This window comes from Sorex fumeus, unplaced genomic scaffold (genome assembly GCF_029834395.1).
Source record: "Sorex fumeus unplaced genomic scaffold, SorFum_2.1 ptg000014l, whole genome shotgun sequence".
NCBI classification, from domain to species: domain Eukaryota; kingdom Metazoa; phylum Chordata; class Mammalia; order Eulipotyphla; family Soricidae; genus Sorex; species Sorex fumeus.
The window spans coordinates 13,527,454-13,551,978 of record NW_026606071.1 but is presented as its reverse complement, the minus strand read 5'-3'; the positions used below and the strand labels follow the sequence as shown (position 1 = coordinate 13,551,978).

The 24,525-nt window shown below is 41.0% G+C and overlaps 1 protein-coding gene across 1 annotated transcript in view; it reads left to right on the top strand.

The window, feature by feature from the left end:
* Positions 1-24,525, top strand: part of HECW2 (HECT, C2 and WW domain containing E3 ubiquitin protein ligase 2) — a 320,314-nt gene that overhangs the window by 250,238 nt on the left and 45,551 nt on the right. The window contains exons 18-19 of the mRNA XM_056111748.1: positions 2,692-2,775; positions 5,775-5,884. Of these exons, the coding sequence (XP_055967723.1) occupies positions 2,692-2,775; positions 5,775-5,884 (194 nt within the window). The remainder of the gene's footprint in view (positions 1-2,691; positions 2,776-5,774; positions 5,885-24,525) is intronic.

Genomic DNA, 24,525 nt, shown 5'->3' with positions numbered 1-24,525 from the left:
CCTCAGCTTTGATCTGCTTTCTGAAAGTAAACCACTTGCTTTTTGTGTTTCTTTGTAAAGAATTTTGTGGAGGACTTTAGAGAAGTGGGTATGAGGTCTCAGTAGAGTTCACTTGAGGTGAATGGAGCTATTTAAATTACCCAGTGATGTTCTCCCTTCCACTCTCAAACTCTAAGAAAAGGATTGTCTCACATGCTGGTGGATTTTGCGTGTGATACCATGACCATAGTGAAACAGGCATTCAGTTGTGCCTGCAGAAAGGATGAGTTTACATTGTTAGTATGAGAAGGCACATAACAGTGTGATGTACATCAAGCAAAGTGCTCCAGAGCTGTGTTCTTGGGTGCATGTGACCCATAGCTTATCTCTGTGGTAAATTAGCTGGCTGGGGTGAAAACGAGTCTCAGCCTGCCTCTTGTATCAGAGAACCAGACCAGCAGCCTTCACTGCCTCATAGTTAATATCTGGAAAGTGATGAAAGTTTCCCAATTGGCAGTTTCTCTCTGTTTTTCCCCTTCCTGTCCTTACTTGGTCATCCTTGTGACTCAGTAAGCAATGATCTTTTACTTATTCACAGGAAACCATGCGCCACACTCCAGAACCCAACTATCTTTTCATCCCCAGTCTGCTCTATACAGCGCCAGTTAAAGAAGTGGAAGAGAGTGCACAGCCTGTTTGTTTTCTGGTTCTGTTCTGTTTATTTAGATTATTGTGGTGATAGGCTCAGGAGATACTGTATATTAGCTGGAGATTGCTTTTGATTCTTCAAGACCAAAGCATTTTGTTATTGGCGCTTATTAAAAGTTCTTCCTCTTTTTCCTCTAAGATAATATTTCTCTTTTTAAAACCAACTTTTATATCTCTTATCAAAAAGTCATTTGGCAGATAATGGACGTTGGTTTCTATCATGTGCTTCAGACATGTGATTGTAACACTTGAAGGGAAACGTTCTGCTTGATTTGAGCCTTCAAACTAAGATAACCTTTAGTCAAGAGACAGACCTTCTGAGTAGTCTTTTTGCATATGTGCCTGCCATTTATTTCACTCATTGACATTCATATACGTATATATCCATATACCAAGAACTAGTTACTGTAATATTTTATGCAGTCTAGAGTTACAATGTTTGATTTTCAGTCATTTATATACAGAGAGAGACTATTATATTGCTTGTTGCAGTAAAGAACAGAAAAAAGAGAATCTTGCACCACCAAAGATGAGCTGCTTCATAGTCTAATACATTATGTAAATGGTTCAGCCAGAAGTAGCTTAGAAGTGAACTTTTTAACTCCTAGTTAGCTCAAACTTACTGAGAACAAGTAAGTTATAAGACCGCTGTCTTCTCTGAGCACTGGAGAATGTTTAATCATCTCAGTGATTAAACCTGGCCTTTCATCTCCTTGCCTATAAGCAAAAAGAAAATTTGTAATACAGAAATATAGAGTGAAATAGAAATCTATGAAAATATCAAATATGAAAGCAAAATGCTACATAGTTATAGACTAAATCTAAATGTTTACAACAGAAATTGACATTTTATCTCAGAATTGGAATTTATTGTCATAAATACTTAGAGTAAAATTTTAGACTCGCATTGATCCCTATTCGTCAGATGTAATGCTTTTAGCACTCTTTAGTGTCATCTTATAAACATGAGTATAGTTTGCTTTAAGAGTCTGAAGAGTTAACACAGGCGTGAAGGCTAGTGCTTTGCATGTAGCTGACTGCAATTTGATCCCTGGCATGATCTATCTCCCAAGCATTACTGGGTACAGCCGTGGAGACCCTAAACACCACTGGGATAGCTGTTCTGCATCATACCCACACTACATGGCCCAAGCAGCTATGCATTGAGCCATTGGCCTGATTTGGCTGAGAATAGCTGGGTGGGACCCCAAGGACGAGAACCGCTTGAGAGTCCAACAGTATAAACATTTGCATGTACATATATATAGTTGCTTTGAAATAATAAGCATAGTAGAAAATACAATGAGAGGAAACAACTAGGAAGTCTCATCAAAATTATACTCAGATGAAGGGTTCAGAATTGTAACTCAGTGGCCCATGAAATTTTAAAAAAAACTGGTTTTAACACATAAATCTGTAATAAAATAATGTAAAATTCCACTGTGCTTAATATGTATTAGTATTTATTTGCACAAGTATATACACAATCTGTCACTGGATAAAGTAAATGCAAGTGTTTCCGATTTTCAGTTATTTGAGAAAGCAGCATGCTTTAATATTGAATATATGTAGATGCTGTCTGTTTCTATGTAGGAATGTGCTTATCACACTAACTTAGAAGTGTAACTTCAGAAAAATCTATGAATACCCTTATAAATGCCCTGTAAGAAATAACAAAGAATCCACATGAATGTCTATAGTACCGCCTATATTCAAATCCACAAACCTTCTGTAAATCAAAGGAGGTAATTCAGCCTGTAGTGTTATTTGAGCAACGAGCAATAAAGACTGTGAAAGCATTTTCCCCCCACCTTAGAAGTAGGTGATAGTGCTGCACACAAGACTCTCCCTAAAGGCAAGAATTCTGTCTCTTAGATGTGTGTTCTAAGGTACCACTGGGTAAATGCTACAAAATGGGTACTCCAAAACAACTGTGGCTATTTTTTTTAGTAGTGTCTCTGGAGTCTGAAACTTAAATTTAAAACTGTTTCTTTGCCTGAGCAGGGAGAAGATCCAATTTATAAGAACTGAAGGGACTCCAGGATTGGTGCGCCTTTCAAGTGATGCAGACCTTGTTATGTTGCTAAGGTATGTAATGCTAGGTCTTGAAGTCGATAGTTTCCTTTCATCAGCTATTATGGAACTGCGGAGGGAATATGGGATATCAGTGTTGGTTTTTCATTTTTTCATTTCATCATCCTGTTATTCGTCGATTGCCTCGAGCAGGCCCCAGTAATGTCTCTTTCATCCTAGCCCTGAGATTATATTCAAGGCTCTTTAGGAGAATGAGACCCATCAATGTTGGTAACTGAAAAAATTATCTTTATTCTTAAAACCTTGTGCAATATTCATGTTGAAACTATAGTCTACTTTTTTTTGTTTTGTTTTGCTTTTTGGGTCACACCCAGCGATGCACAGGGGTTACTCTTGGCTCTGCACTCAGGAATTACTCCTGGCAGTGCTCAGGGGACCATATGGGGTGCTGGGAATAGAACCCAGGTCGGCCACGTGCAAGGCAAACACCCTACCTGCTGTGCTATCGCTTCAGCCCCTATAGTCTACTGTTTTAGCAATATTTCATTTCAGATCCTATTTCTTACCAGTTAAATATATTTGATATTATTCTTACCCTGCTGGTAAAACTGATGATATTAAAGAAGGGGAGTATTTATAAAATGCCAGTGAATAGAACATCCCACTCTCAGAATAGAATAGCTTGTTTAGATCTGGCTTACCTCTTCAGAGTAGAAGAGTGGGCCTATTATTTTTTCATTGTTATTATGTTTTCATTGTTTTTTCTCAAAATGAAAAAATTTTGAGAAATTCAACAGCATTTATATAAGATAGTATTCATTCACTTTATGGTTTGGGAGTTTTTATTTGGGAAACCGGGTCAGAAAGTTGAAATTTGTTCACTGGTACTTTCTGCCAACTTTAGATACCCCTTCATAAATCTTCTCTCCTGATGGTAAGATCAACTTTGGTTTTAAGTGCTAAACTAGTTTAGAAGGGAAGCTGGCAGGTATTCAAAAGTCTTCATCATTTTCAATGTTGTCTTTCAAATGTAGGATACCAGGGTAAAGTAATTCTTTGTTCTAACTTACCACTATAATCTCCACAGAATTAAATGGAATGGAATGCTGAGCCAATGTTTTATTTGAGAATGTAGACCCAAAGTGCTAACAGTATTATTCATATTATTCATGACAATCTTGATTCCAGTTTTAACTGCCCACCTCATAGTTGCCATATTTATAAAACCAAAACCAAAACGTTTCTTTTCATTACTGTGTAGGAGCATAATTCAAAGGGATTTAGTCACTTTCCACATATGCTTCATTTCACTTCGTACTGTACAAGATCTGCCTGTGAGGGAGTCACTTTTCTGTCTCCTGGTCGTCCTCAAAAAGTATCCTTGTATTTTTTTTAAAGCAGGATATAATGTGCTCAATGGCTGGCCTAAGAATCTCTGTCAATTAACATGAACATGTACTTTTATTATGGTTTTGTCAATCATAAAATAGTGCATTTTACTACAAGATACTGGCGAGGCTATGAAATCTAAGGTTTCATAGTCTAAGAAATCTTGACATTTTCAAAATCTAAGTTTCTGGGAATCTACTCTTTTCATTGAAATCAAAGAATTCTGCTTTTGGAATCAATAAAAAAATTATTGTAAATCATACGCCAGAGTTATTTAGCTATTCTTAGTTAAATAATCTCCACATAGTAATGACACAATACAGTTTACAGTAGTTTACTATGGAAAACATTATTTTCATGAGTTTCTGTCTTTCATGCAGTTGACTTAAAAACAAAATTTGAGGGCTAGGCATCTTCCTTTGTATGCACTTAACCCGGGTTCAGCTCCAGCACCAGATCCCATATGGTACCTCAGACATGGCACAGAATGATCCCTGAACACAGAGCCAGGAGTATTTCATGAACACAGCTGGGTGTGATCCCAAAACAAAACAAAATTTGAAAGTTTATTTATGTATAAGAACAAGTCTGTGTTTTACTTTGCTTTGGAAATTATGCTTGTTCACTGAAGTTAATGGGCCTTTAGAGAAGTGTGAGAAATTCACTTACTCATAATAGTTCTTTAATTATTACTCAAAAATCTTGCCATCCATTTCTAGATTTTCATTTGAATTACTAGATATATTTATTATCTTAAAATTGTGCACATTAGTACAATGTATTACATGTGCAGTTTAATACAAATTAGATACATATCAGGACTTCATCCTCATTTGTTTTACTTTGATGTTTGAATTATTTAAATCAGTGACTATACTATATATATATACATATATACATATGTATACATACATAAATGCCCATACAGAATGTGTGTATGTGTCTACATATATTTATAAGATATGCATGTGTATTTGTTTGAAATAAAAAGAATTTTAAACAAATGGATTTTGGGAGTTGGAATAGGAGCTTGCTCCATCCACTCCACAAAGAAAATAATAATAATAAACATATAAACATCCTGGCCTCTACCAACTGGAAGTCAAACCAGTCTCTCTCCTAGTTACGATCATTTATCTATTATTTGCAATGAAATGTGGACTGTACTTTGTATGTTTATTATTAGTTCTCAATGATCGTTCTCCGTCATGTGTGAATCTTATACCCAAATCGAAAAAACTGGGTAGTAGGCCAGAGAGCGTGTAGGAGGTAAGGCATTTGCCTTGCTTGCAGTCAATCTTGGTTCGATCCCTGGTACCACAAACAGTCTTCAGAGCACAGAGGCAGTGCTAGGTATGGACCAAAACCAAACAAAATACTGTTTTCAAGTCATCATGTAAACACATAGAACCAAGTGATAAAGTGTAAATCGCGTTTTCTGAAGTTGGTAGGAAAACAGACAAGAACCCACAGGTTTCCCAAAAGCTGCAATGACAGTCGTTTCATCCTGTGGACCATGAGCACGAGGAGAGGTGCTTCTCAGGGAGGGAAATGACCTCAGGTAGAATGGATCAGAGTGAGAGACCAGCTGGCTTACTGTGGAAATAGGACTTTTCCCCACCTCTCTGGCTAAGGTATGCATTTTGTTTCTTGTTTTTCCCTAGTTTATTTGAAGAAGAGATAATGTCATATGTGCCTCCACATGCCTTACTCCACCCCAGCTACTGTCAGTCCCCACGCGGCTCCCCCGTGTCCTCTCCGCAGAACTCACCAGGTGAGTCCACCTGCTGTTGGCAAGGGAATTCTCAAAAGAGTCATCCCTAAGGTCAGATCAGTGACAGTTCAAAGAACATTCTGGGTATGTCTTTCATATTAGCACAGTTTATCTGTTGTGTGGCATTTTCTGTCTCCTAAAAAGGGCTGGAGCGATAGCACAGCGGACAGGGCGTTCGCCTTACAAGCGGCCAACATGGCCGACCCGAGTTCGATTCCTCCGCCCCTCTCGGAGAGCCCGGCAAGCTACCGAGAGTATTCGATATGCCAGACACAGTAACAACAAAGTCTCCAATGGAGACGTTACTGGGCCCGCTCGAGCAAATCGACGATCAACGGGAGGGCCTTTACCTTTACCTTTTAAAATTGGCTTGTAACTATTGAGATTTATTTTGATGGGAAGATTATGATGTTTCAGACTAGGAGAATAAATGTTAGCTTTGTGACAGCAATTGAAAATGAAATTTACCTTTCATTATACTGTGTAGTGCTTCATATTGGAAAATATTAGGGCATGAATTGCCATGTTAGCTTTTTGGATTTAGAACACTCTAGTTAGGAGATTATTTCAACAAATGCTTAAAAGAAATCCTCGCAAGAAATAATGTAGAATTAAGATTAGTCACATTAATGGACTTGGATAGTTTTCCCCTGAAACAGCTGCTAAGTTTGTTAGATAGGAATTTTAAAATGCCTGGGTTGATATATTATGTTTATAGATGAAACACTAAATATTTAAGCTCAAATTCTTTTTGAAATAGGTATGTGTGAATGAAAGTAAATGGATGAATAAATTAATAGTAGAAAATACAGTTTGGCAAATGATTTTAAAGGAAAATAGTCATATATTGATGGAATATCATGCTATATTTATTCATTTATAGTCAGTATATTGTTCACACTTTAATAGCTGTTGGAATTTAAAACTATTTTAATAGAAATTCAGACTCTATATGTGTCATTAAAAGCTGCTGCTTATTCTTTGATATATGCATATGTTTTCATATGTTGTTCTGATAATGAAGCTAAAGCCTAATTAATACTACAAACAGGAAAAGGTCTATTAATTTGTTCATTTAGCACATATTTATTGAGCATCCAACTATGACCCAAGCAGTGAATTAGACCCTGTGAATAATCCAGTATCTGCCTTTGAAGGATTCATGGTGGGGCAGTGAGTCAACAAATGACTCTATAAAACCCTGTGGTTAGTATTGTAATAAAGAGATGTATGGGAACCCAGCTGTGGGAACAGTTCTGCCTTCATGACGGGGGTGAGGTGTTAGGAGATAGATGAAGGTAGTCCTCTACCTATAAGGGGGGGGTCTGTAATGATGATGAAAAGGAGTTGCTAGATAGGCCAAAGGAAGAATGACATTCTAGCTACAGGGATAGCAGAGGTACTAGAAGCAGGAGTTGGCATAGAACAAATTTTCAGCTTGAGTGAAGGAAAGTTTCCAAGGCTTGTAATCTATTGAATCCCTGCTTTGTAGTTCGTGTGGAGCCGAGCCCTCCACATTTACAAACAGAGAAATATACTGCTTTAGAAAGATAAGTTTGGAAACAATATATAGGGCATAGAAAACAGGAGACTTCAAAAGAGAAACCACTGGTGGGCTATTGCATTAACCCAGGTAACACCATAAAATACCAGACTAGTAATGATGGAGAAAAGAGAATTCAAAGGTTATGTAGGGTCAAAGACACTAGGACCTTGCATTCAAGTATCGAAGAATCAAGGTATATTTTGAGGCTCTCAAAACCTAAACTATGAAGCAGTGAGTAACACTCTTCACTAAGAGGTAAAAAGATCAGAGGGTAGAGGGATTTATTTATTTTATTTGGGGGCATATTTTGTTGAGGAATCTTTGCATTATCCAACTGGAGATACCTAAAGACTACTAAGAAAGAAGTCATGGATTTCAAGAAAGGTTGATAGGTAGAAAAACAGAAATGATGGTAGCCATTGAGGTCTATCATAGAGACTAGAGGAACTAAGAAGGTCAGGGTCCGTGAGGGGAGGGGGGGGGAATAGAGCAGCAGTCCCAAAGTGGATAACAGTGGAAGGGGGATTGTACTAGAATGATCTAGAATGATCCACTTGGTGGTGGGTGGGGGCAGTATCCTATGGATTATTTTCTGTTTGTTCACTAAAAAAAGATTAGTTTCCAAGGGGCCACTGAGGGGCCCTTAGAGAAGTAGGTAAGAAACTTGCTTTGCTTGCAGCCAACCGTGGTTCTGTGGTTCTAATCTCTGGCACTGTATCAGTCATCTATATGCTGACAACGGTCACTTCTGAGCACAGAGCCAGGAATGGCCCTCGGCATTGCCAGGTATACCCCTGGACATTGCCAGATATGGCACAGAAATGAAAGAAAAAAAAAACAATCATAAAATCAAGAGGGCACTGATTAATTTTTTTTTAAGACAGTGGCAGGCCAGTTAAGTCTGGGAATCTCTAAAGAATGGTGATATAGAAACTCTTATTTACTTAAGGGACGGACTGAGGTAGAGTAACTAGGGAAAGACAACACACCAATGAATTCTGTAAGAGAATTGGGAAAGTGTTTTTAGAGAAGCCAGGTTTTAAGAAAAAGTAGTAAATAGCACCAAATGTGTAAAGGATTTAGGAAGAGTAGGACCTGAGAAGAAGTCATCTGATTTGAGAAACATGAAGTTACAGGTGATATTTGTTCCTAGAGGTTTCCATAGAATAATAGGTATTAAACTGGAATGTGATCAGCTATAGAATATAAGATGTAAATCAGATGCCAGGAATTGTGATTTTTTTCCTAAATATGGGATTGAGAACTAGAGAGATTGAACTGCTGGCCCAATTGGCTGAGAATCACTGAGGGTCCTCTGTGCCTCCTGAGCATAACTTGGGAAAGTCCCTTCCCCTTAAACAAATAAAAGAAATATGGAAGTGAAAAGAAAGTAGAGTAGAACAATGCATAGAAGGAGAAGCAGCTTTAAGAAAGGAACTTTTGTATGGGGAAGTTGAGATGTATGTGTACAGAGGTCAGAAGCTCTGGCTTTGTTAAACCGGAAAGTGGCCTGTTAAATGGGACAAAGAAGCAATAAGGAGTGTAGCACAGACCTCTGCAGAGGTGACCCTGGAAGCAATCACATGGGTCAACTTTGGTAAACCATCGTAGGGAGACACTTTTTGGTTGATACAGGATGAAAAGTGTTAATATATGAGACTACAGATAAGTTTAAAGGTATAGGGGCAAAGCGAGCACTCCATAACTGGAAGCCTGCCTCATGAGCAAAGGGGAGAAGGCAGCTGGAATAGAGAAGGGATCACTAAGAAAATGATGGCTGGAGAAACCGGTCAGGATGGGAGATGTGTGCTGAAAGTAGATAATGGACCAAACATGATAACCTCTCAGTATCTGCATTGCAAACCATAATGCCCAAAAGTAGAGAGAGAGAGTATGGGGAATATTGTCTGCCATGGAGGCAGGGGGAGGGTGGGAAAGGGAGGGTATCCGGGGATATTGGTGGTGGGGAATGTGCACTGGTGGAGGGATGGGTGTTTAATCATTGTGTGATTGTAACCCAAACATGAAAGCTTGTAACTATCTCATGGTGATTCAATAAAACTTTAAAAAATAATAATAAAAGGTGTAGGGGCAAGGAAATGATGGAATTTTCCACTCTCCATGGCCATTTACCAAGTATATAACTGTGGGCAATGCATTTCTTGTTTTCTGTAAAATGGAGATAATAATCACCTCCATAGGTATTTGGAGGAGAGCACCTATCCTGGTACCTTGAACATAGCAGGCACCCAATAATTCACTTAATCACTTAACTTCCCGTTAGTCGTCGATTTGTTCAAACAGGCGCCAGTAACGTCTCCATTTGTCCCTGTCGCGTGCTAGTGTAGCCCAATGGCATCTGTTCGCTCTGGGAACATGAAGGGCCTCAAACCGATCGTTCATGATCTTGAGGAAGAAGTCTGACCATCTGGTAGGTGGGCGGCCACGCGGTCTTTTGACATCCCGTGGAATCCAGTCGGTAACAGCTCTAGTCCAGCGGTCATCTTTAAATCTCATTACGTGACCAGCCCATCTGATTTTCGACACCTTGGCAAATGAGACAGCGTCCCTGATTCTTGATCGTCGACGGATGTCAGAACTCCGGATTCTTTCTCTCATTTGAGTGAAACGTGATATTCCAAGCATAGCTCTTTCTATTCTTCTTTGGGAGACCTGAATAGTGTTCTCATCTGGTTTGCGTAGGGCCCAGGTCTCTGAGGCATATGTTAATGCAGGAAGAACAGTGGAATCAAAGAGATGTGCCTGGAGCCGGAGGTTCTTCGTCCTCTTAGCTATTTCTTCGACGTTCTTGAAGGCGTTCCAAGCTGCTCTCTTCCTCCTGCGCAGCTCGGGTGCCAGGTCATTTGTCATGTTGACCTCTCGACCTAGGCACACATAGCTGTTGCATTCGGAGATGGTCGTCTCGTTGAGAGCAAATGGGGCATCAGGAACGAGGCTGTTTCTCATAAACATTGTCTTCGTAAGATTCAGCTGTAGTCCTACCTTTCCACACTCACGGTCAAAGTCGGCCAGCATTTGTGCCGCTTGGCTGATGTTTGGTGTTATTAAAACAATGTCATCAGCAAAGCGGAGGTGGTGTAGTTGCCGACCATCTATCTTCACTTCCATTCCTTCCCATTCCAGTCGTCGCATGATGTTCTCGAGGGTGGCACTGAAGAGTTTCGGTGAAATGGTATCACCCTGCCGCACCCCTCTCTTGACGTCAACGATCACTTCTTTGTAGAATAGTGAGATCCTGGTAGTGAATCCGCAATACAGTTCACGGAGGATCCTGATGTATTGGGCTTGAATGCCCTGATTGGCTAGGGCTTCAATGACCGCTTCCGTCTCAACAGAATCAAAGGCCTTCTTTAAATCAATGAACGTTAAACAGAGCGGCATCTTGAACTCCCGAGAAACCTCCATGAGCTTGGTTATTGTGTGGATATGGTCGATGGTGCTGAATCCTTTGCGGAACCCGGCTTGCTCGCATGGTTGTCCTTCATCTAGTGTTCTGCCAATCCTATTTAGGATGACTCGAGTGAACAACTTGTAGATGACAGACAATAGGCAGATCGGGCGATAGTTGCCAGTGTCATGGATGTCTCTCTTCTTGAACAGTAGTACGGTCCTGCTGGTTTTCCATTGGGACGGAACCTTGCATTCAGATAGGTAGCGAGTGAAGAGCCAAGCCAGTGTATTGATGAGTACTGACGGCAGGTTCTTCAGGTGTTCAGGTCTGGGCCGGGTGCTCTTTGTTTCTTTACCGACGAAATGGCGTGTCGGATTTCGGAAGGGAGAACATTGGGAACGACATATCCATCCTGTGGAATTTGGTATGTCGGCAAGTGGACATGGCTATCGAAGAGATTTGAGTAGAAGTCATGGATAATCTTCTCCATTGCCGTTCTGGAGGATGTGATGGATCCATCAGGACGTCGGAGGGCAGTCATCTTGGTCTTGTAGTTGGCGAAGGACAGGTGGGCCTTACGAATACTTTTCCCGGCTTCTGCCGCATCTACCAGTACTTCTGCTCTTCTCTCTTTGAGGTCTTCCTTGATCGCATCTCTGCACTGCTTTGTGAGCTCAGACGTTAGCTTGCGGTTGCCTGAGGCATGCGCCAAACCACGCTGGCGAATTAGCTCAAGAGTTTTCGAAGATAGGCGATTTTTTGTGGCTATCTCTCTCTTGGCGTTCCTCGCACATTCATGGAGGTGCTGAACCAGTCGATCGTATTCCTCGTCAATGTTGTCAACAATGGCATCTTCCCATGTTGCCGCAATAGTACCAAAGAGTTCCCAGTTGGTGGTCATTCTGGGAGTTCTCTTTTTGAACTTTGCAGCCCTTTCTCCCCGCTCTGTGAAGTAGAATTTTGCACGAAGGAGACGGTGGTCCGATCCCATTCGAAATTTTGGGACAACAGCAACATCGGTCAGGCAAAACCGTCAATTGAATATGATGTGATCTATTTCGTTGTGGAATCGTCCACCGGGAGACTCCCATGTCCATCGTTTAGATTCTGCCTTCTGGAACTGTGAGTTACCATGAATGGTCTTGGTCGACATGATGAACTCAGATAGTCTCTCACCCTGTTCGTTCCATTCTAGGCCATGGGTCCCGATGTGAAGTTCTTCAGCTGATCTTCTCGGTCCTATCTTGGCATTAAAATCACCCACAATGATCTTGTAGAAGGTGTGGTCTTCTTTATAGAACTTCTCTAGCTCCATGTAGAACTTCTCAATTTCTCTTTCATCATGATGAGATGTTGGTGCGTAGACAACGAAGATAGAAACTGCAGGCAGTGAGCCACATCTATTCAAATGTAAATGTCCGATTCGGGTTGTTAGGCATTCGAATGAATCAATGCTCTTGGCCAAGTTTGTGTTGACAAGAACACCGACGCCTCCAACACCTCTTTTATTGCATGTTCCGAGGAACAATTCTTCTCCAGTGTCGAAAACGGCATGGTGAGATTCGTGCCTTCTTGTCTCAGTCAGACCAGTGATGTCGTACTTGATCATTCACGCTTGTACCATCAGGTCCTCGATGGATGCATCTGATGCTAGCGTACGTGCATTGAAAGTACAGACGATCATTTTTGTCTTCCTTCGTTGTGGCAGTCTAGGTCGGCCTTGAGATTTTGTCAGCCTCTCCTTTCTCATCCTTCTCAGTGCTGCCATGTCGGTGAAGCCTTCAGGGTCAGGTGAATGAGACCAGTTGTAGTTACTGGTTTTGGCATATCGAATACACAACGGATAGCTTGCTAGGCTCTTCCGTGCGGGCGGAATACTCTCGGTAGTTTGCCAGTCTTTCCGAGAGGGATAGAGGCTTTTGGGGCGACCTCTAATCACCCTTGTAGGTGTTACCATATTTGAACCCTATCAAATACGGTACGACAATTCCGGAAGATGGGTATTTAGTGTCTTATGATGTGTCGTGCGGCCGCAAAGCGGTCCGGAAAGCATCCTGAAGTGTGGCGATGGCTGGGTAGTGGAAGTAGTGTCACCCCAAGGTGACAAGGTGTTCTCACCCAATAATTATCATTTTATTTTCTGGAAATCTGATTTGAGAAATAGAGGTCATCAATTTTTGGAGCATCAATATCTGGACTGCATGAATCCACTTCTTCCTGATTTGTAGAGACATTTAATCATCCTAACTAGTCCTTATCTTAGAGTCTATGATAAAAATTGAAAAGGGTTCTGCCATTGCACAAAGCTTTCTGGTTAAAGAATTAAACTGTGAGTTATTACTCATCCCAGTAAGGGTTTTCCATTCCAGGTTTTTCTGTTGTTCCTCCTCTAAAAGACAAAGGTTGATCCCAGATCCTTGCTCTGCTGCTCTTGGATACTGCCTAAAGTATCAAACTGGTGATTAAATTCACTTCTTTTCAGTTAGCATTGAAAATATACAGGAGTAATTCATGGGAGTAATAAAATCCTCTGGAAGTAGGTTTAGAATTCAAACATTTTCCAAGGACATGTAGAGTCCAAATACATCTAAATTGCTAGCAGTGTTTGTAGTGGTTTTAATTTTCAGGAAGAATCATCTCCATATTTTTGGCCTACTCTGTTTCAGTGGGCTTTATTTGATCTTGAAACTGGGATGTACGGCCTGATATCAATGGAAGTAACGATAACTAATTCCACATGACACCAGGGCAGGACCAGCTGGCCTTATTTACCCTGTGGAGGAATCTTCTGTTTCTTTGGGAAAAAAATCGAATCTCCATCTACCAGTCAGTATTCCTCATGTTTTTGTGAAAACATTTCAGATTTCTTAAATGGGCCGATCCTCTTTCTTGTGACTGAAATTTCATCCCTTTAAATAGTATGAGAATAATATTGTGAGCATTGCAACAATAATAAATGTTAATGATTTTGGGTCAGAATGCTAGGAACCTGATAAACTATGCACACTTTTCCTTATTCCAGGCACATTTACATGCCTACTCAAGTACCCAAGAAAGTGGGATTTTTGGAAACTTTCACTCACTGCCTTTTATAGCTGTTAAAGTGCTCACTTAGAGCTTGTCAGATTTTGTAATGTGTAGGTTTGTTTTTCTAGCACCATTATAATGCCTGTCTTGACCTTAACAGTGCCAGAGAAAAAGACTTATGTCTAAACACTGTATGGTTTATGAGTGTAAATAAGGCACCCAGAATTATATTTAAGGTTCTTTTATGACAGCATATTTCTGAGAATTTCAGTCAGCATTAACAAGTTCAGCTAATATTATTGGAGTTTTACTCAATTGTGACAGTTTTCCATGTAGCCAGAGTTGTGACTTTAAAGTGTTAGAAAGTTTGTTGAACTTGCCATTTCTGAGCCCATAAATACATCAGATTTCCTTCCCGCTTCTCATATGCACGTAATATTAAGAACATTTCATTTCAGTGGCTAGGGGAAGATGTATCATCATTGCACAGAGCTTTTCTTTGTTTTGCTTTTGTTTTGTTTTCATTTTTGAATGACACTGGGTGTTGCTCAGGGACTTTTCCCAACACAGTACTCCGAGATCACTCCTAGTAGTAACTGGAGGATCAGAAACCAGAAGACCAGGGATCAAACATGCCTGGGCCCTCTGCATTAAAAAGCATGCTTTCCCCCATTGCTACCCCACCCATGCACAGCTGTTTTTATCCTAACCAACTCTGGAGTGTCTGGAAATTAGTCACCAGGTGACACTCAACAGAAGTGAAACAGATCAGAGAGCACTGAAAAGCCATGTGCATCTTTCCTGAACATTGAGAATGGAATACAAGAGAGCATTATTTCTGTCAGCATACTGTGAAATTACCCAAAGATCAATCTCTCTCGCTCTCTCTTTCCCTCGCTCACTCGATTACTCCCTTCATCCCTCCCTCTCTCAAGTTTATTCAAGTATATGTTCTCTAATCTTCTCGTCTGCTTCTCCTATCCCCTCCATTTGTCTCCCTTGTCTGTGTCTGTCTGTCTGTCTGTCTCTCTCTCTCTCTCTCTCACATCTCAACTATCTGTCTCTCCCTCTGTTCTTTCTGTATTTTCATCTTCCCTCTCCCTCTTTGTCTTTTTCATACTCCCTGAAGTAGCCACATAGTTGCTAGTAGAATGTGTTCTTTCCTTTTCCCTTCTCATTGCTGGGCCCCACAAAGTTGATCTTGGAACTAGTTGGAACTAGTTGGTATAAATGAAGACTGTTTGCTGAATGAGGGGGGCTGGAAGAACTATGATTCTGAAACCTAAAAAGGTGAGTGCTGGGGCTGAAGCGATAGCACAGTGGGTAGGATGTTTGCTTTGTACGCAGCAAACACCTGGGTTTGATTCCCAGCATCCCATATGGTTCCCTGAGCACAGCCAGGAGTAATTCCCGAGTGCAGAGCCAGGAGTAATCCCTGTGCATAGCCTAGTATGACCCAAAAAGAAAAAAAAATGGTGCATGCTGTTTCTGTCAGGCTATAGATATGTTTCCTTTTTTGGGTTTCTGTTCTTAATTTCCTTTGTCCCCCACCCTTCATGCTATCAGAGGGTGCCCACCTTTGTCATGACTTTAGCTTTCACCTTATAGTAATTGCTTCTATTTTGCCAAGACCGGAGGAATCAATTATGATATTTTTATCAGAATAAAATTATAAAATACAAAATATTTTTTAATGGGAATTATCAGTAAATTCAAAATGAAGACCTGTGTGTCTTATATTATTCTTAGAGAATAAAGAAAAAAATCCAAAGGGCTTTACTGCTCATGATTTGTGCCAGCTATTTTGGAAGTGTTTAGGTTTTTTTTTTTTTCCCTTGTTAATTTCCTGTGCTGTTATTTTTCCAGAGGTGGGATCTTCTAAAAATTATTTTAAGGCTTTATGATTTGTTTCCACATATTAACAGATAATTTTAAAGATAGGAAGATAAGACAAAATAGAGAGAGATAGTTTTTTTAAAAAGTAGATGAGCCAGGTCATTGGTTGTGACTTTAAAAGCAAAAAAAAAAAAGAGAGAGAGATGAAGTAGGAAAGAACTGTTCATCTGAACCATCTTAGTACAGAGACCTAGAATCCTACTCTTATCACTTCATCCCAGTCCAATACAGAGTTAATCATCAGACTCTCTGGGCTCTGATGGAGTACCCTGAACCAAAAAATGAACCAGACTTCTCAACAGATTGATGTCAAGATATTTTCTACAATTACCCAAAGTGTTTTGTCTGGAGGAATTCTTCAGTTTGTATGTGACTTTTTTTTTTACTTTTGCAACTTCACTTAATCACTTAATCACTTAATCCCCGTTATTCATCGATTTATTCGAGCGGGTGCCAGTAACGTCTCCATTCATCCCGGTTGCGTGCTAGCGTAGCCCAATGGTATCTGTTCGTTTTAGGAACATGTAGAGCCTCAAATCGATCATTTAGGGTCTTGACGAAGAAGTCTGACCATCTTATAGGTGGGCGTCCACGTGATCTTTTGATGTCTCGTGGAATCCAATCAGTAATGGCTCTAGTCCAGCGGTTGTCTGTAAACCTCATTACATGTCCAGCCCATCTGATTTTTGATGTCTTGGCAAATGAGACAGCGTCTCTGATTCTTGAGCGTTGACGAAGATCAGAACTCCGGATTCTATCTCTCATTTGAGTGAATCGTGATATTCCAAGCATAGTTCTTTCAATTCCTCTTTGAGAGACCCGAATAGTGTTCTCATCCTGTTTTCGTAGGGTCCAGGTCTCTGAGGCATATGTTAATGCAGGAAGAATAGTGGAATCAAAGAGATGTGCTCGTAGTTGGAGGTTCTTTGTCCTTTTAGTTATTTCTTCAATGCTCTTGAAGGCATTCCAAGCCGCTCTCTTCCTCCTGCGTAACTCAGGTGCCAGGTCATTCATCATGTTGATTTCTCGACCTAAGTATATATAACTGTTGCATTCGGAGATGGTGGTTCCGTTGAGAGCGAATGGAGCGTCAGGAACAAGGCTGTTTCTCATAAACATTGTCTTCGTAAGATTCAGCTGTAGTCCAACCTTTCCACACTCACGGTCAAAGTCCGCAAGCATTTGTGCCGCTTGGCTGATGTTTGGTGTTATTAGAACGATGTCATCAGCAAAGCGGAGGTGGTGTAGTTGCCGACCATCTATCTTCACTCCCATGTTTTCCCATTCTAGTCGTCGCATGATGTTCTCGAGGGTGGCACTGAAGAGTTTTGGTGAAATGGTATCACCCTGCCGAACCCCTCTCTTGATATGGATGATTACTTCTTTGTAGAATGGTGAGATCTTGGTAGTGAATCCGCAATAGAGCTCACGAAGGATCCTGATGTATTGAGTTTGTACGCCCTGATTGGCTAGGGCTTCCATGACCGCTTCCGTCTCAACAGAATCAAAGGCCTTCTTTAAATCAATGAACGTTAGACAGAGCGGCATCTTGAACTCCCGAGATACCTCAATGAGCTTGGTTATTGTGTGGATATGGTCGATGGTACTGAATCCTTTTCGGAATCCAGCTTGTTCACATGGTTGTCCTTCATCTAGTGTTCTGCTAATCCTATTCAGGATGACTCGAGTGAATAGTTTGTAGATGACAGACAATAGGCAGATTGGGCGATAGTTGCCAATGTCGTGGATGTCTCCTTTCTTGTATAGTAGTACAGTCTTGCTGGTTTTCCATTGGGATGGAACCTTGCATTCAGACAGGTAGCGTGTGAAGAGTCGAGCTAATGTATTGATGAGTACTGATGGTAAGTTCTTCAGGTGTTCAGGTCTGATCTTGTCTGGGCCAGGTGCTTTTTGTTTCTTTACCGACGAGATGGCATGTTGGATTTCGGAAGGGAGAACATTGGGAACGACATATCCATCATGTGGTATGTGGTACGTGGGCAAGTGGATGTGGCTATTAAAGAGATCTGAGTAGAATTCATGAATAATCTTCTCCATTGCCCTTCTGGAAGATGTGATAGATCCATCATGATGTCGGAGGGCAGTCATCTTGGTTTTGTAGTTGGTGAAGGACAGGCGGGCATTACGAATGTTTTTCCCAGCTTCTGCTGCATCTACCAGTACTGCTGCTCTCCTGTTTTTGAGGTCATCCTTGATGACTTTTCTGCACTGTTTTGCCAGTTCGGACGTTTGCTTGTGGTTGCCTGAGGCACGTGCCACGCCACGTTGGCGAATAAGTTCAAGAGTGTTCGAAGAAAGACGGTTTTTTGTGGTTATCTCTCTCTTGGCATTCCTTGCACAATCATGGAGGTGCTGAATCATTCGATCGTATTCCTCATCAATGTTGTCAATGACGGCATCTTCCCATGTTGCTGCAACAGAGCCAAAGAGTTCCCAGTTGGTGGTTGTTCTGGGAGTCTTCTTCTTAAACCTTGCATTCTTTTCTCCTCGTTCTGTGAGGTAGAATTTTGCACGAAGAAGACGGTGGTCTGATCCCGTTTGGAATTTTGGGACAACAGCAACATCGGTTAGGCAAAACCGCCGATTGAATATGATGTGGTCTATTTCATTGTGGAACCGTCCATCGGGAGACTCCCATGTCCAACGTTTAGATTCAGCCTTTTGGAATTGTGAGTTACCATGGAAGGTTTTGGTTGACATGATGAACTCAGACAGTCTGTCACCTTGTTCGTTCCATTCCAGGCCATGGGTTCCGATGTGGAGTTCATCGACTGATCTTCTTGGTCCTATCTTGGCATTAAAATCACCGACAATGATCTTGTAGAAGGTGTGATCTTCTTTATAGAATTTCTCCAGCTCCATGTAGAATTTCTCAGTTTCTTTTTCACCATAACTGGATGTTGGTGCGTAGACAACAAAGATAGAAACTGCCGGTAGTGAGCCACATTTATTCAAGTGTAATCGTCCGATTCGGGTTGTTAAGCATTCAAATGAATCAATGCTTGTGACTAAGTTTGTGTTGACAAGGATACCGACACCACCGACGCCTCTTTTATCACATGTTCCAAGGAACAGTTCTTCTCCAGTGTCGAAAACAGCATGATGGGATTGATGTCTTCTCGTTTCGGTCAGACCAATGATGTCGTACTTGATCTTTCGTGCTTGTACCATAAGGTCTTCAATGGATGCAGCAGATGTCAGCGTACGAGCATTAAAAGTACAGACAATCATTTTTGTTTTTCTGCGTTTTGGCAGCCCATGTCTGCCTTGGTGTTTTATCAGCTTCTCCTTCCATATCCTTCTCGACTCTGCATAATCAGGGCTAGGGGAATGAGATCCATTTATTACTGGATTTGGCATATCAATTTGGTCTATTTGGCATAGATCACGGATAGCTTGCCAGGCTCTGCCGTGTGGGTTGGATATTTAAGGATATTTAAGGTATCCTGAAAATTATTAAATAAATAGTCGCGCGGCCGCGAATGCGGCCGCGCGCTCCCAGGAGCTTGTTGTGATAATCTTTGGATCCTGGCCTTTGTTGGGGTTACACGGCAGTTGGAGGGTGTAACTGTTTAGCTACTGACAGGTCCAGTCCCAAACCGTGCAGGCTTAGAGATCTCAGTCCCGGGTCCCACACACCTGGGTTCCTCTGCCAGTTCAGTTATGTCTGAGGCTTATCCAAGTGTGTGGAGAGTGGCTCCAGTAAGGCCTTGGTTGGGGCCTGGAAGTCTTCAGCTGTTGGGCCCTGGCGAGGATAGTCAGACACAGGGTAGGAGACTCTGCCTTGTGCTCTCCCGGGAGCTTGTTGTGATAATCTTTGGATCCTGGCCTTTGTTGGGGTTACACGGCAGTTGGAGGGTGTAACTGTTTAGCTACTGACAGGTCCAGTCCCAAACCGTGCAGGCTTAGAGATCTCAGTCCCGGGTCCCACACACCTGGGTTCCTCTGCCAGTTCGGTTATGTCTGAGGCTTATCCAAGTGTGTGGAGAGTGGCTCCAGTAAGGCCTTGGTTGGGGCCTGGAAGTCTTCAGCTGTTGGGCCCTGGCGAGGATAGTCAGACACAGGGTAGGAGACTCTGCCTTGTGCTCTCCCGGGAGCTTGTTGTGATAATCTTTGGATCCTGGCCTTTGTTGGGGTTACACGGCAGTTGGAGGGTGTAACTGTTTAGCTACTGACAGGTCCAGTCCCAAACCGTGCAGGCTTAGAGATCTCAGTCCCGGGTCCCACACACCTGGGTTCCTCTTTTTTTCATTTACTTTTGCAACAGTAAATGAAAATAGGGTAACACTATATGGAAGTTCTGAAGGTCTACCTGGCAGTATAAAAGAAAATAAACCTCATGTGCTACTGAAATTTTTCCTGTAAATAATTAATGTGGTACTGTCTATGAAGTCAGCCTTTTATTTGATCACTTTCCATAAGTTACATTGACTGCTTTTTATCTGACTTCCTTTTTAAAGACAAGAAAGACCATGGAATTGCTCTCTGTGAAAGTATTATATTCTAGAACTTCACTTGCAGATGTGGTTGCAATAAAGTTCTACTAACCTAATCTTCCAAGATCATTTTTTGACTTCTAAAGTTGAAGTAACATCATTCCTGCCCTGGAATTTCTTGGCAGTTGCTCCTGACTTGCATTAAGAATTTGACAAGGGCCAGCAGCATAATTTACTGTAATTTTTAAACCATGAAGTAATGTGTAAATGAATTTTTTCATAATGGAACTATTAGCAAAAGAATTTTTGTATCGAGCAGTTTCTGTCTCTAGAGTCACCATAATTGAATCCCTTTACATAGAGTGTAAATGGAGTCAAAGTTCTCTCTCTTTTTAATTGTTTGTACTGATACTGAGGAAATGCATGATGCATCCTTTTAAATACCTCCAGTTTTATAGCAATTATATATGTGCTTTTGAAAAAAGACTCTTACTGAGTCATATTTCTTTGGAGGTCTAAGGATTTTTATTTAGTCTTTTGTTGTTTCCCTTTATCCTTCTTCCCAAGCAATGACCATGATCTTGAAAGCTGGTTCATTCTGCTGCTTTCTTAGCTATCTGGTTTTTCTAGTCTGCAGTTTCTCAGACTGTGGCACTGACAACTTTATTCTGCCCCCCTCCCGCTGTAGACTTGTGCTGCCCTCCCCTGCCCCTCAGCCCTACAAGAGAAAGGCTTCATGCTCATGAGATCATGTTGCTTCACGCCTTTCAGATCCATGGGACACATCCCGGTATTGGGCTCTGGATACTGTGTGGGTATTTCATTGGTTGCATTTGACCTTTTTGTAGGGATAACGGTTTCTCAGACTTGACTGCACAAAGAGCTGCATAAAATACTTATGTCTGGATTCCTCTCCCCCCCCCCCCCCCACACACACACACATTCTGATGTAATGCTTCTTGGGTGTGGCCCGAACACTGAGATTTTTTTGTAATGCTTCTTCACTGATTCTAACATGTAGTCAAGAAAGAGACAGCTGCCTGAAGTTTTCTTCCACATCCTAGATATTTTTGTTGGTTTTCGGACCACACTCATTTGTGCTCAGGGCTTACTCCTGGTTCTGTACTCAGGAAACACTCCTGCTGGGCTTGGGGACAGTCATTGAACTCAGGAAGTGCCTTATCTGCTATGTTCTTTCTGACCATCACCCCAGATTATTTGAATTCAAATCCATTTGTTTCCTTTATGGCATGTGTCTTTGCCTAGATGACTTCAACTGTGCACATAGACCCCTCAACATGTGATTGCTCAGTATCTAATTTTATTAAGATCCACTCCTTAAAAGTCAGTCTGTATTCCCATGTCTTTAGTATTGATCTCTATGCATGTAATACAATCTCAGCTAACACTAGTATGGGCCTTCCTGTGCAACAGGCTCTTCACAAAATGCTACAACTCATCTGGTGTGTGTGTGGGGGGCGGGGCAAGACAATTTCTTTTCCAATAAAATAACCTAAGGATTCACAGGACTGAGAGTAAGTTTGTTGTTGTTGTTGTTGTTTGTTTTGTTATTATTAACATTGATTTACACTTTCAGGGAATTTCAAGAAGTTAGCTACACGGCCCTGTGTGGTATAACACCCCTAACACCAAAATTTCGCCTCCATCCCAACAGCAAAGAGGACCTTCTCTTGATTCCTCCTCACCCTTCCCTTCCTTTCTGGTAGCTGCCATTCTTTTCTGGAGTCTAGGAACACATTAATTCAGTTGATTCAAAAATGTGGCCCTGATCTCTGACAGAAACTCTGATGCTGTATTTTCGAATGCCTCTAGAATCTGTCCACCCAAACAACCATTCCATCTCCATTCAGTAGGTATGAAGCTTCACATGCCCCACCCCCACCTCCACCAGCATCATCTCTCTCTGTGTGTTTTTAGTTTCAGCAAGACCTGGCTCAAATCCCAGCACTACCATTCATTGGCATATGACTTCAGTTTCCTTAGTTACAAAGTGTTGATGATAGCAATAGTAATAATGTCTGTTATGTAGACTTATGAAGGTTTTCCAAAGATCCCCTGTATAACGTGCATGGTCCCTAATGCATAGCAGACATTTAACGAATGATAACTGCTATTAATGTTTAAGATACTGCATATTACTGTCAGATCTACACTGTAAATATTCTCTGAGTCACCCTACTTCAGTCTGTCCTCATACCCTCCGGCTTTGATTGCTGCAACTCTCCTCTCTGGCTCCCCTGCCTCCAGTCTTCTTTCCTTTTTTCCCACCCTTAATCCATTCAATACACTTGTTTTCCTTGCTCATGAACCTATCAAGACTTCCCACTGTTCTTTGCATCATGCCACAGTCAAAAAAAAATCAGTTAAAAATAAAATCCTCTCATAGTTTGGCTGCGACTTTCAGACCAATTTAATTTTCCTCTTACTCCTCAGCAGTCCCCCTCCACACTGCTATTGGAGTTTTCTGGGAGGTTCTTCCCTGCATCTTCTGAACCAGGATAGAGCATTTATTCGGCTCTTACTGTACGACCCCAGTTTGCAATAGAGATATAAAACCTGGTTTCAATAAAGTCTTTTCCTGTCGTGTTTTTCTATATTGATCCTTACTTATTCCTACGATTATTTTCTATAAAACTAGTCTCAAATGTAAATATGGAGGACAGGAATATGGAGGACAGGCAGGCAGACAGGCCATTGAGTGGCTGTGGCATGATGAAAAGCACGTGATTAATTATCTAATGGAGCAGCTGCCCGTCTTCTGCCCCAAGGAAATGTAAACCAGTTTTTGAGAGCCTCCAATTTTTTTTAAGAGAAAAACTCAAATTTTTCTAATTGAGGTCTTTTAATTTTTGAGTATTGAGTGATAGCACAGTGGTAAGGCGTTTGCCTTGCATGCAGCCAGCCCAGCTGAGCCAGGTTCGATTCCTCCGCCCCTCTCGGAGAGCCCGGCAAGCTACCAAGAGTATCTCGCCCGCACCGCAGAGCCTGGCAAGCTCCCCGTGACGTATTTGATATGCCAAACACAGTAACAACAAAGTCTCCAATGGAGACGTTACTGGGCCTGCTCGAGCAAATCAATGGACAGCAGGAGGACTGTGTTTATTTTTGTTTTTGAAAGTTAATTAAAAAGATTGGATGACAAAATGCACTGTACCACTGTCCTGCCATTGTGCATTGATTTGCTCGAGTGGGTACCAGTAACATCTCCATTGTGAGACTTGTTACTGTTTCGGGCTTATCGAACCACGGGGAGCTTGCTTGGCTCTGCTGTGAGGGCGGGATCTCTTGCTAGCTTGCGGGGCTCTCTGAGAGGGATGGAGAAATCGAATCTAGGCCAGCACGTGCAAGGCAAATGTCCTGCCCACTGTGCTATTGCCCCAGCCTGGATAACAAAATATACCAATATGTCTGAGTAGAACTATAGATTTATAATTTTGTCCCCTTCACTTTATAATTTGTATACCAGATAGTTTAGTACTTAATTATTCTCTGCTTGTTTGGCATATTTTATTTTTTTGCCTTCCCAACAGAGGTATCCACTCTAGCAATTTTTTCTTATTTCAAGCAGGTATTGATGCATGTAGTACAGTATTTAAAATTTATAAGAAAAATGTTGGAATATTGATTAGAGAAATATTTAATAATGCAGAAGACTTCAAAATTTTTATTTTATGATTTTTTATGTGTTGTGAAACAGTGGAAATATCCAGTATTTTTTTTTATTCTCATATTCATCGTTAGTTTTGTATCTTGTCATGTTGTTTAGTCACTTTGGGATACAACATCCAGATTTCTTTGTGGAAAAAGGAACAAAATTTTTTGGTACTTTTTTTGTATTATTTGATACTTACCATTGAATGGTATATGAAACATCTTTAAATAATTTGTAAATAATCTCAGTACTTCACACATATTAAGAATGTAGCAAATAGGATTATTTACCCTTTAGGAAACCAGGAAACATGTGCCAGGGTTATATATGGATTCTGTTTTTTCAAAATTTTTCTCCTATGCAATACTAAATGCATATAATTATAAGCCTAAAACATTTTTAGTTATATTGCATCTCTAAAAAAAAGTTCCTGTATTTTTTTGATAGAATGAAGCCTAGAAAATCTCTGTTCTTGCTCTATACAACATAATTTCACATTGTTACTTCCTGTGTAACTGTAGTAATATCTCAGTAGCAATCAAAGTTTTTCCACCCAGCCCAGTTACCATAAGACATGAGTAACTGTTTGACTCATATGAGTTTGGACAAAAAAGGGGGGAACATATTTGA